Source organism: Equus caballus, chromosome 6 (assembly GCF_041296265.1).
Source record: "Equus caballus isolate H_3958 breed thoroughbred chromosome 6, TB-T2T, whole genome shotgun sequence".
NCBI lineage: Eukaryota > Metazoa > Chordata > Mammalia > Perissodactyla > Equidae > Equus > Equus caballus.
The window spans coordinates 13426996-13440989 of record NC_091689.1 but is presented as its reverse complement, the minus strand read 5'-3'; the positions used below and the strand labels follow the sequence as shown (position 1 = coordinate 13440989).

At 38.9% G+C, this 13994-nt stretch overlaps 1 protein-coding gene across 25 annotated transcripts in view; it reads left to right on the top strand.

Moving 5' to 3' along the window:
- Positions 1-13994, top strand: part of DOCK10 (dedicator of cytokinesis 10) — a 264121-nt gene that overhangs the window by 234939 nt on the left and 15188 nt on the right. For 24 of the 25 annotated variants that reach the window (XM_070270519.1, XM_070270525.1, XM_070270522.1 and 21 more), the window contains 5 exons: positions 2060-2166; positions 3914-4036; positions 4174-4287; positions 11193-11339; positions 13548-13758. In XM_070270519.1, the coding sequence (XP_070126620.1) occupies positions 2060-2166; positions 3914-4036; positions 4174-4287; positions 11193-11339; positions 13548-13758 (702 nt within the window). Of the gene's footprint in view, positions 1-2059; positions 2167-3913; positions 4037-4173; positions 4288-5752; positions 5913-11192; positions 11340-13547; positions 13759-13994 lie in introns of those variants that run through there. The other variant, XM_070270539.1, reaches the window with a different exon arrangement.

Genomic DNA, 13994 nt, shown 5'->3' with positions numbered 1-13994 from the left:
TAGTGTCTGATAAAAAAGATTTTGTAACAGTAACTAAAGAATTACTCTTTGTAAAAAATGTGACCATATAGTTAATATGTTTAATCTATATTCTCTTGCAAAAGTTTGTTCAAACTCGAAGTTTGTGAGCTGTAATATATTTGATAACACTATCTTAACTTTTAAAATGCGGTGGGAAACTCAATGTATGAACAACAGAAACAAATCTTTAGATATTAAGATCAAAATAGCTAAACAAAAGGTCAAAGGACTTTAGTTAGAATAGTTTGGAAACATAATTGGCCCCTTATTCCTTTAAGTACATATATATTTTCTAAAGAATCTCAGTGGGTTTTGCAAATAAGACATTTGAACCAAATGACCTGAGTGAACTGTGAGACAGTGAGGTCACTCACTTGAGGGCCTTGGAGAAGTGACCAGACCTGGCATCATGGCGACATCCACGCTAAAATTCAAGGATCTTCTTGCTCAGTTCCACACTTCCTATGTAGCCTTATTGTTCTATGCAAGTCATCAAAATCATCATTGTTTTACTTAACATGCCCTTCCTCTCCATCTATTTTTTTATCATCATTAGATACCATACAGTTCCATAAAGACTATATCAAATTCTAACTCAATACAAAATTGAAGAAAACTGGTAAAACTAAGTGTCAGTTTGAGAGGTGGTAGAAACTTATATCCCAGAATGTTGTGTAAACCTTTAATATTCAAGAATTTTTACATACCCATTTTTAGACCTAAAGTAATATTGGAATAGAACATACCCACTGTGAAGAGGATGTATTTGTTTGGTAAACTTCAAATTAAGGAAGGTGATCATTTATGATTATATATTCACATTGTATATTCATATCCATTGGCATATATCTGAAGCGCATTGTCATGTCTTTGAAGTCCTCACTATACTTTATGTTATGATGTTTCTAAGTTGGAGAGGTGAACCATCCCTTCACTACAATGTGTGCATGATAAGAATATAGGCAAATATAGGTGACTCTAGAAAATACAGCCATAATATCCTGCAAGAAGTATGTCATGACTTTTTCTGCTATAATCAATTCTCATATATTTTAATATGTTTAATTACAGAATTAATATTGCTATTAAAAAAGTAGGAAAGTAGAATTTTGTAATGCAAGGATTAGGTTGCAATCATTATTATAATTATAATGTCTAGCGTGTTTGGGGGGTGTAGATTTAGTCACGTAGCTGATGATCTGATTATTAAAATGGAAACATCCGCAAGAGTATTAGCTATAACTTAAAAAGCTCTTGCTCCAGGGGAGGCACTGCCCTACACTCTGTAGCCGCAACGTCTCAGTTAGTTGCCAATAAAGAGTCTGTGAGTGAGGTGCTCCTGTTACAGGAAAACCAAGAGAAGTTAAACGACCTGGCCCAGAGCTTGTGGTTACCTTGTGATGGGGCCAAAGTTCCACAGCTGGTCTGTCACTCCAGGCCGTGCTCCTAACCACTCATATTCCCCGCCATTCAGATCAGAGCCCACCTCTGGGGACACTCTCATTATCAACTGTTTCCATATATATCTGCAAAGCTGTACTTTTTTCTATCTTGGTGGCCAAGGTGCTTAGAAAATTCGAGGTTTCTAGATAACACAAAAGAGTGAAAGTTAGTGAGTATTGAGTATTGTCTTTATAATGTACTGATAATACCAGGTGTTTCCTCAAATATTAGTGTTTTGAATCCTTTCGACATCCTTTGAGATAGAGATTAATGTCTCCGGTTTAACAAATGAGGGAAACAGTCTCAAAGAGGTTAATTCATCCACAACATCGGAGTTATATCTATCCACAAATCCTGTGTTCTGTCCATAATCCCATGCCAGCTTCTTATAGAAAATGGGTCACCTGAAAATGAGATGAATTTAAAAGGGGAGCATTGGTTTCCTGGCAGACAGTATTTATCAACAGTCATAATCTAACCACCTTGTGTGAGCTTTATAATACTACCACTTGTAATGTCGTGAAGAAAAGCATTATCTAATCCAAGTGAGATTTGGCTCAAATAATAATGTTGCCTTTTGTTTGGCCCTCTCAAGGCATGTTCTCCATGGGCTGGCCGGCTTTCCTGAGCATTACACCAAATATTAAAGAGGAAGGAGCAATGAAAGAGGATTCGGGAATGCAAGACACACCATACAATGAGGTTAGACCAAAATGATCTAGCCTACAGTAGTTGAGTAAAATGATGCATGGAATTGTAATATTAAGCTAAATAGGAGAGAGAAAATCTTATTCAGAAATCAAATAAAGTTGCTCTATTATATGATTTAGACAAAACGAAATGCAGGCTGAAATTAAGCTAAGATTGATAGATATCAGATTCCATTGATAAAGCATAATTTTCAATGAAAATTTAAACTAAACTTTATTTCTTTAAGATGAACCCAAATATATATGATCAGCTCTTCTCTAAGATGTAAAATCTCCAGGCCTTTGGTAAATGTGGTAAGGGATGCTGAAAATTTTGTGAGCTGGCCACAGCTTTTTTTAATGCATTAGAAAGTGTATTTACAAATACACTTGAAGAGAAAGGCTCACTAGTTTCTGCAGAAAACCTTCTGGTATGCAAACCGTGGTTATTTTTCATTAATGAAAAGAAGCAGCTTTCTGCTGGGAATTACTGAACAACAAATCTTGTGAAGAAAATAGAGCTCCCCTCATCAAGTAAATAAAATATTTCATAAAATAAATATTTAAAAATCATAATATTACATAGATTGAACAAAAGGATACAGAAAGGAAATTTGGGGGTAGATTTTAATGAAACTTTACATATGGTTCTATGTTAATTTAGTGTTTGTTGCAAATCAACAGTAAATGTAACTACATATTTATATTAACTATTTCTAATAATGTTTAAGAATCTTTTCTTAAAAGACGTTATTGAAAACATTCCAACAGTACTATCCTCTTACCTTAGAGAGTATAATCTGATTCAGTTGACGGTTTATTAAACGACTACTGTATGTGAGGCATTGAGTTAAGGGTGGGAGACAAAGTTAAATAAGGCATAATTCTAGCTCTCTCAAAGAGTTTAGAATCTAGAGAAAGACAAACTTCCTTCAGGGTGAGGAGTAGCCAGTCTAAGATCCAGTAACTAAAAATCTAGGCATCATATATGGCTGCAATTGAAAGGGGAACAATTTTTTACATGAAAGCAGTTGGAATGGAGATGAATGGGACGTCAATAAAAGCTCTCTAGTCTTTTGCACTGGTTCTTGACATTTGATAGGACTTGAAGGTGTCAAATGAGAAAATAACGTTCTTAAAGTTGCAGCCACAACGCAGACAAAAGTGTGGAGATGAGAAAGCATCCTAAGAATGGAGTGGTATGGTACAACATGGCCAAACTACGAAGTCCATGGCAGGATGCTGAAAGAGAGGGCACAGAAAGGGAGGCTGGTGCCTGACTGTGGAGCTCCTTTAATGCCGTGCTGGAGAGTTTGGCCAGCAGTTGATAGACACTGGAGTTCCCTCAAAGGTTTAGAGCGGTGGTGATCTCATGATCAGATTTACATTTTAGAAAGAAATGTTGCTGGAAAGCAAGACATAAGGCTAACTGGAGTGGGAAAACAGATTAGCTAGAAGACTATTGTAGGGGATTGACCTAAGTCAGTGACAGTGGGGATGGAAAGAACTGGACAGACCTGAAGACATTTTATAGATTTAAATCAGCAAGTTTAAGGGACCAATGATGGTCGTGAGGGAAAGGGAAGAATCCAAGATGATGCCACAGTCGCTTGCTGGACGGATGTAAAAGCCAGTAACAAAGATAGGAAACACAAAACTCCCACAATGAGAGAGGCAATGCAACAGTTTTGAAACTCAGTTTCAAGGATGAGCTACAATATTAATCATGTACAATTTTGCCTTGGTTTTGGGATTTGCAGAATATCCTGGTGGAGCAGCTGTACATGTGTGTGGAGTTTCTTTGGAAGTCTGAGAGGTATGAACTCATCGCGGAAGTCAACAAGCCCATCATTGCCGTCTTTGAGAAGCAGAGAGACTTCAAAGTACGTTTTCTAAACCCAGAAGTTAGTTAAAATATCCTACTTTAAATCGGTTGATTATTTACTATTTTCAAAAGTGGAAAATCCCTATTTTTTATGTCAGTGTCATCTTCACGAAACCCTTCGATTTATGATTTCAGAAATTGTCAGATCTCTACTACGACATTCATCGGTCCTATTTGAAAGTGGCAGAGGTGGTGAACTCAGAGAAACGGCTGTTTGGCCGCTACTATCGTGTGGCATTTTATGGGCAGGTAAGTTCACGAGAAGCCACGTGGCCTATAAATTCTGTTGAACAATTGAATTTTATCTATCATTTTTTATGAGCCATCTAATTATATGTACCAAAGGATTAAGGGGGTGTGGGTGTGTCTGGGGATATTTGGGCGTTTCTCTGGATATGAGAGTCTGTCTATTTGTCCATAGGAATACACTAAATTGAGAAACAAATGGGCAGAGAACTCCATGATCTTAACACAGATCGAGTCAAACCAGTGATTTCTAACTTCTTGGAGAAAGAGGGCATTTCTTTTTCAGCATCCTTTTCTTCTCAGCTAACCTCAAAATAGCTGACGATAGGTTTGCGTCGTATGTTAAAGTGAAATTAAATTGAAGATGTTTTAGGAAATGAAGTTCATAGCATTCTAGGAAATAAAACATTCCCAGGGGCTCCACCATATCAGAGCCATGAACTTTTGACTTTACGATCATGCTTTTTCTTTTCTCCTACTTTGTAACTGTAGCTACTTCTGAGCAGAACCTATACAGTTATTTTGTTTCCTATATTGCAGGTCAATATAACTTTTAAAGTTATCTTTCTCAGCTTTCCGCATAAGCAACAAACAAGATTAAATGTATGAGCTAGCTATAGGATTGGCCTAAAAGTAAAGTGAACGTATTATATATTAATTCTAAATGTCTCTGAGCCATGCTTTAAGTGAGATAAACCCAGGCACCTCCCTCTTTCTTTTCAGAAGACTTATAACACTCTTACATTTCAGCAGACATATTTCAGACTATTGCTCTTGTGGATAAACATTCCATTCTTTTATTTTCGCAGTTGGACTGGCTGTAGGCCCTCTCATTTCCTTTTCTTAAGCCCCTCATGAAAGGCCCTGTTGCACACAGTGAAAGCTAGTGGTGTGCAGAACAAAGATGTGGGGAGACAATCTACAGAAAGAAGCTGACTTTAGACATTTGGGAGTCCCCAGAAAAGAATCTGAACTATGTAAAGTGATAGAGTATTTTGGGGAAAGAGAAACGTGGGAATCTGCAGGAGAGGAGGAGGAAGAAAAGAAAATATCTTGAAAGTCAACAATAAATGGAAAATAAACATTTTTGAGCTTGGTGAAACTTTAGCCCAAAAAAATGGCAGAAAACCCTATCAGGAAGGGGATGTGGGAGTGGAGAGATTGTAGGGGAAGGACAAGGTTTCCAGGGAATGGCCACAGGCTAATGGAGCAGCACAGCGTAGCCCACAAGATGTGCACTCAGCTAACCCAGATCTGAGTCTACAACCCTTCAGGTGATCTTTCCAACAAAATATCATGGGCCGCCATTAACACTCTGGTCATGAAAACCAGGTTGCCTACTGAAGGTTATTCCAACCAATATCTAAGATACTGGCTCCTAAACAGGTGGAAACAAATCATGCTGCTTTCCGACTAGATTTTAATGCAGATGTTTACTCTTTTCTTCTTTTGGTCTTGATGGTTCCAGGCTGTGGTAAGTTCTGTCCCTCTCGCTATTTGCATGTTCTAATAATGCTCACACTTCCCTCCCAATGGTTTTACTGAACCTTAACTGTTTTGTGCAAATCAACATTGGGTACAAAGGTGAGATAATCCTGCTTGCATTCATTTCAGAGTCATCCTGCATTTCTTGAACTAAATTGTGTATATTCCAGTTATCTGAATTACAAAAATGTATCCTTTATTTTTCATATATATTATCTTTCTGCTCAAAGATAGGTGGAGTTTGAAAACCTGCATACACACACACAAACGCACATACATAAACACACAGGTAAACATGGGCACCACATATTTGAAATATATATAAAGTAGACTCAGCATTGGAGATTCGTTTGAAGCCACTATGAGTTGCAGCTGATTAAGAAGAGCATGGTGGTCAGAATTTCAAAAGTTGGACTGCTGGCCTTTGACAAGCACCTTCCCAAGGTCCTGAAACTAAATTTTTACCCACTTTACCCAGTAGTCAGGTTAAGTCTCCAGAGATGCAGAAAGAAGCGATGTAAGAAATTCGAAGGACAAGCCAAGGCAGTAATAACACGTCCGTAACTACAGCTCTGTGACACAGAATTTTCTTTGTGTTATTTTGAACCATTTGAAATTGCCCATGTCCAACCATTTTTTTATTTACAAAAATGGCGACTTCATGTAGTTCAACATAATTATAGTTGATTACACTGGAAAGACAAATTCTTTCAGTATCCACACATGGTCCACATTCAGGTCTGTTTGTCTGACCAGTACATACTTTTTTGTAATTCTTTAAATCCCTTCCCACGTCCATACCATGTCAGTATTTTCTACCTTCATTTATAAATTTGGGGTCATGGGTCCTTAACTCATCTACTAAAAGAATACTTCAAAAATCCTCTACTAAATAGACTGAGGGGGCAATGGGGAAGGAAGGGGGAGAGCTACATTCAAATGACCTAACTTTGTTCTTTTTACAGATTCCTCAATAAAGTGTACCGATTGTGCACCTGGCTTTTGGTTTTAATGCTGCCAGTAGTCTCAGTTGTCCTTTATTAAAAATTCCAACCTGAGCTTCAAAGGCAAAGTGTCTTGTTAAATCTGTAGACTCAAGTACATACCTAAGCATGGTACTCTATAAGCTCAAACGCCAGCCGCTTTTGAACAAGGAGAACTAATGGAGGTTGTCCTGATAAGCAGCAATTTAGAGCCTCAGTCATCATTGTTCAAATGATATTCAAATACCTGTCTCAAGACACCAAATGGAGAGTGTGAACTATTGCATTCAGCAGGAGCACACAGTGCATTTCACTTCACACTTGATAAAGAAATGCCAAATAGATTTGTGCAGAATGAAGGTTCCGAAGATCTAAGATAGTCTTGACTACTTCATTAGCATAATCCTCATGGTCAGAAATTATTTCATTTTCATGATGGTACTTTACGTCCCTGTAAAATTCACTTTTAATATCCAAATTGACATGTCTTGCAATCATGTTACAAAGACTATGGAAATATAATATGCAATAGGTTCTTTGCCTCGGCAACAGCCTTTGGGTCAATCTTTTAGTGTCCCATGTGGTCTAGTGCTTTCATTTTACAGTATTGGCTAGAGTAGTTAATATTATGTCTGCAATGAGCCAGACACTAAAAACAAGTTGCAAACTGTTCTTTCACGGCAGAAACTTTAAAAATGCAAGTCTTGCATAGCATGAATTTTCTAAAGCAACACCTGGCATCATTGACTATGAAAATTTCACACAGCGTAACCTATATAAAGCATCCCCCACAGTGTCCCTGAAGTATTCATTTCCAGAGCAATGAAACAGCAGTGATGATCAAACATCAACTGTAATCAATGAAATCCTTAGGCTCTGGTATTTAGCATGAAAGCAAGCGAGTGAATGCCCATTGCATAACTTAAAGATCAGATGCCCCTGGAATGAATTAAGTGAAAGACCTGGGGGAATTTTCTTTTATTCACCAAAGGATGTAGATTCTGTGATTTTCAATCATGCCTTCGCAGGTGTAGATGCATCTCAGAATCTTGATAGAAAAGGGATTGGGGAGGAGGGAAGGTGCATGTGTGGTTGGAAAAACCACCATCTCCATTTTGGGATGTGATACACCCTTCTGGCTCCCCACCTATATGAAGGTCACTGATATAGACCATATATATTTGAGTTCATATTTATGTGGAACCATTTCTCTGCCTTCTTGTAGTTTTTCTTCTCTTAACATTTAGCCTATTTTTAATACTTTCTGACCCATCTTTTATACACTAGATTCCTCTCTGAATGCATTCCTTTATTTGTGAACTTTGAATTAGTCAAATATAAGAGCAGGGGCATTTATATTTGACATCCCAATAATGACCCAGGGGCATGGCAAGATTCTGAAGTACCTGCAAAAACTTCTAAGAAAGAGTCAGTGATTTTCATTGTCAGAATAAATGACCATAAAGCAGTACATTTTTATCATAATCTGTTGCCTTAAAGTTTCATAATTCATGCATGTTAAATCTACTGACTGAAAATCCTTGTTTAACTAGAACATGTGCTATTTCCTGAACACAATAGACCGGAGTGTTTATTGCCACGTAAAATGACGTTTTTTAAAAAAATCAAACTAGCAAGGAAAATACACAGGTCACATTTCCTGTTACCTTGAAAGGCAGTCTACTCATCATCTTTGGGCTAAAGCAAAAGAGAAATTGCCCTGGGTTTTCACCACCTGTGTCTCTATAAACCCTTTATTTCATAGACAGAGCTGAAATTGAAACCCTCCTTAAGGTAGTTAAGTCCTGTGGCTCAGTGGGCTTTGCTGTGAAGGCTTCCCTGGGTAAAAAGGTAAGCACACCTTCCAAACCTTTTCAGAGCTGCCTTTTTTCTGGCTTCAAAAGCTCTTATACCATCCCTGGCAGACAGCAGATTAAATACTTTTTATTCTGCTCCTCCAGCTCCTTTATACCCATTTTATAAGAGTCTCAATAGGTTTCTATCTCCATGCTCTATAAATAAATACTAAATAAATTCTAATCACGGTTTCTTTCTGATCAATCACTTACCAAAATGTTGAAATGAGCATCAACAGACCTTTTATGATAAGAAAAGTATAGTTCCCATGCAAGAGAAGCTGAAGATATGTATTTTAAGTGCTCAAAACTCAGTTAAGCCATTTCCCTGCATGTTAGCTGGAACTCAAGTTGCTTTATTGACATAGAATTTTTTTCTTTATTATTGTCATCATCCTCATTGTAGCTAACACCCACCAAGGGCCTATTGTGTACCAGGTGGTGTCCTCGGGGCTTCCCAATAGATTTCTGAGTCTGTACTGTTTCCCATCCTCCAGACCAAGGAGTAGGGATGAAAGAAAGTCATAGGTCATGACGAAGGCCATAAAGGTCATAGTCATGTCAGTGAAATCGTGCTTCCCACCACTCCTTTCCTGCTAACTCTGGATTCAGAAATTTGTTAGGGGAAAAAATCCACAGTGAAAATGTCTCTTTGTGCTAGTTTCCCACACCATGATGAGAGAATCTTTTCCTGGGACTTGGAGAGATTTTTCTCATTGAAATGGAAGTTGTAAATGTTGCTTTAGCTGTTGCCCTGTGGGGATTCCGGCTGATGGTCTCAGAAGTCTTATTTTTGTGATGTGTCAGTCTGTCAATTTTAGCCACTCACTTCTGACCTTGAATCAGACAAAACTCTACAAAGACAGTAAGAGAAAAAACATAGCAAGCTGGAAGTCATGTGGGAACGGCGCCAGACCTTACTACCCCTACAAAGTCTAGAGGAACAATAGGGAGCTGCTTTTCTTGCTTTCAACATCACACGTCACTTTTTTCTTTACGTAGTTTAGGCTCAAGGTCCTCATAATCAGCTGTTTGGTCTTGAACACTTCTCAAAGAAAAGATTCAATAAACATGTCTTTATTAAAAACAATGGAATCTTTTCTAGTTATAACTTGTGCAAATGTACCTTTTTAAGATGTATGTCCACTAAGAACTATTTCATTTATCTATCTATTCATTCAACAAATGTGGAGGGACATCCCCCTAAAGACCAGACACTGTGCTAAATACTGGACACTCAGTGTTCAACAAGACACTTTCCTGCCTTTAAAAAGCCCAGAGTCAATTAGGGAGATGCACAAGGAAACAGGCAATTACCTGCTTGACAAGACCTGTGTCGGAAAATGTGCCTTGGCTTCCACAAATGTACTGTTACAGCTCACTGATGACACAAAGTATGCTGCTCAGGATGACCACATTTACATGGGTGAAAGTGCTTTACAAGTGTAAAGGACCACACAGACGTGTTTTAATCACTATTCTTAGATTGCCTCACATTAGCTGTGAAAAATACAGCAATGGAACATTTTATACATTTTTTTACATATAATGAATATTTTTTAAAATACTCAAAAATGATAAACAAGAAGAATACAGCTAAGATTCTTTGTGACCTCCAGTATCTTCACTCAGCCCTCAAAAGCCATGTCCTTGAGGCAAATTCGGTAGTTACAAGAAATGAGAGACAAGTGCATTCCTAACTCCAGACTTAGTCGAGTATTCTGGGGCGACATGTATTCCACAGGAAAAACGTTCTGTCTCTCTTAAAGAGAAGGAACTAAAAAGATTGCCTCACATAGTTATCCTCAGATCATGGGATCTTCCCTTCCCCCTGTTTCAGACCGGACAAGCAAATTAATAGAGACTAAAACCTACTTGCTCCTATGGCATAAAAACGATGGCAAGGTTACTATTTTCGATCCTATAAGGTCTAGCTTTGCAAGAATGTAAAAGATCTATTAGTAAAGGAAATTGAATAATGACTTTGCATATAGCCAAGTTACCTCAGCCACCTGAAGACGGATTAATGTAATTTTAGCAATAATAGTACTTGGAAGCATACCACATGTAATTTCTGTTATGTGTTCAACGTTTCGTCTGAAATGATGTAGGACGCGTATCAGCTCGTTAGATAGCGTTCCATGGCGTACAGTGTTTCCTTTGTTAGTTTCAAAGACTCGTGAAGACCTTATTAAAAATCATTACTGCTCTTTGAAAAATGCCAAAATTTACTCCAGACTCTACGTTCTACCCCAGGCTGCCACATGAGGGCATTCTTCCCCCAAAATATATGCAAGCAGGTATTACCATTCATTTCTACAAAGAGTGAAAAGACGTGCAAGATATTTCATGAGATTCTTTGGCCTGCGTAGGAAATACTTACATCAATGACTGATTCTAACATGATATTTTGTTTTCTTCACTGGATCTTTCTTTGATTTTGATTGCAGAGGGTGCTAATCAATGCCTTGGATGACAACCAACAGACTGGATATATTGTTTAAGTAAATGGCTTTTGTTGTGTTTGTGATTTGCGATTGGAGTCCTCTAATAAAATCGGTGGTCCATTATGTGTCTTCCATAGGGGTTTTTTGAAGAAGAAGAAGGTAAAGAGTATATTTATAAAGAGCCTAAACTGACAGGTCTCTCTGAGATTTCCCAAAGACTGCTGAAGCTCTATGCAGATAAATTCGGAGCAGACAACGTGAAGATAATCCAGGACTCCAACAAGGTAGAGGAGAATCAATATTCATGCAAGTGCAAAGAATCGGCTTTTTTTTATTTTTTAACTACATTTATTTTTTAGCTACATTTACTAAAATTTTCACTTTCTGCCTGACCACGCAAAGTAAACTACCTAAACTATTTTGGATGTTTTACCTGTTTGTTTATTGGTTGGTTGACTAGTGATTTTTTTTTGGGGGGGGTCAGAAACATTATGTGTGTTTATTTGAGTACTTTTAGGTAATCTTAGAGACAACTTACTAAATTCTCTACTTTTCCTATAGGTTATTTGCATTTGAATTACAACCAAAGGGTTAAAGTGATTGGGCCCAATATTGGACTTGGAGGAAGCAGCAAAAAGTATTTATTTGGTCATAGAGGTCTTTCTGAGTCATACCAATTTTGAAATTATCCTCTGTGATAGTAGCAGACTTGCCACTTACATCGCATTAACCTGTGAACATCCAGTTAACCTCCTCATGGTTCCAGAAAGCAAAGGCTTACATCCTCTAATGAGATTACTCAGAATCTTCTAATACACTTTCATTCATTCAGCCAGCCTCTGTTAAGCACCTACTGCATGCCAGGCCCAGAACTAGGAGCTGGGGCGCACACAGTCTTTTCCTTCCAGAGGTCACAGAGATCACCTGGGGCTAAAAAGAGAAGGATGTGTGCAAACAGCAATTAAATAGAGTGCGTCCAAGTACCACGGGAGACATGCCAAGTCATACAAGGAAAGCTCAGGGCAGAGGGCTCCCCGAACAGCTCATTCTTGGCTGGACAGTGCTTCACAGAGGAGGTGATGTTTGAGCTGGGAATTGCGAGGTGAGAAGGTGTTTTCTGGAAACATAAGACATTCTGAGAAGCCCTGCATATGCAGTGACAAGGAGGAATGAAAGGGAGAATGTTTAGAGAAGGGCAGGTCTTTGAGACACAGATTGGAAAGAAGAATGTGGCAGAAGATGGAGCCAGAAAAGCTAGTTGGTGCCCAATTGTATAGGCCTCTACTGGACCACAAAAGAGGTCTTTTTTCCCTTGTCCTCTTATAAAGTTGGTATTCACAATGGTCTGGCCATGAGATTGCTGGGTCTAGGCAGAAGTTGTTACAAATGTGTTCATCATTCTCCTCCTTAGCTTGAAAGGCACAATCCCTTCTCCCATAATGGTGGACAAAACTAGAGGCACTGCCATGGTGGCACTCCTAAATAGAAAGTACAGAGTTCCTAGTGAGATGAGAAAAATGCCTGATGTGATGTCAGAACAACTGGAGTCTTCATTCCACCCTGACACCGCTTATCGGCTAGTGTCCCATCTTGGAGAAATTAGGTGGTCCCTCTGAATCTCCAATTTTTTTTTAATCTGTAAAATGATGCAATTATCCTCATCTTACCATGTAATTATTAGCAGCATTACAAGGAAGTTCATGAGCTCCCTTAAATCTCTGGAACTGGATAGGCAGTGGATGGGTAAGACACATGGAGAAAGTTGGATGAAGTTTGAAATTTCTTCAAAGTACCATGAGAAAGAGGCTGTGAATCATCTCTTCCAACCTGGAAGGAAACAAGAGCAATATCCTGGCTTTTCTTGGGACCTCCTCCCCCCCTCCGCCCCTAGCCTGTCTTCCTAGCTATTTGTCATGCCTATTCACCAAAGCAGAAGTAGTAAAGAAACTATATAAAATGATTTATTGCAGATAAAGGAATGAATTAGAGAAATTGCAAATAAAAATGTTTGCATTTGTGTGATAGTTCATCAGTAATCCACCAAATAGACAGGAATCTCCCTTGACATTAGAAGTGCAGAGCTGTTGGCCCGGGTCTAGGTACGTGGCTGAATTGTAGAGGGACAAAAAGATATATTTCCACTCTCAAGAAGCTTGTATTCTAGACAAAGATGAGAACATTCATTACAGAAGGGAAAGAAAATAGGATTAAATAATATAACACAGCCAGGTACTTACATTTCGAGGAGCTTCAGCTACTTCATTAGCTGGCTCCAATCCTACCTCCACCACCATTTGGCTGCTTCACCACAGTCCAGCCAGGTACCCTTTCTGGGGTCCCACCCAGCTCCGAAATGATACGATGCCCATTTCTCTCCAAGGGGAGAGAGACAGCCCCCTCAGGATGCCAACTGGGGGGAATACAGAACTTCCTGCTTCTGTCAGGAACACCTTATGGCTCACCACTCCTTCTTTCACTATAATGTAACACAGGTAAACCCCAAGGATTTGGACCCCAAATATGCCTACATCCAGGTGACCTATGTCACGCCCTTCTTTGAGGAAAAGGAAATAGAGGACCGGAAGACTGATTTCGAAATGCACCACAACATCAACCGCTTTGTCTTTGAGACGCCCTTTACGCTGTCGGGCAAGAAGCATGGTGGCGTGGAGGAGCAGTGCAAACGGCGCACGGTCCTGACAAGTAGGTGCCGGCCTGCCGAGCAGCTGCGCATGAGCGATGGTGCCAATGCACATTCCCTTGTTAGGCTGTACTAGGGGATATCAAGACATTCCAGTCTGGCAGACATGTACTCACAATGTGCTATGTTGGAAAGGTTTGCCAGGAAGAGGAGACTTGCCCTTCTTTATTCTCTGTCAAGAGGGCCTTGAGGAATCAACCAGAAGGGAAATTGTCAGTAGAGCTACTTTATACACCTC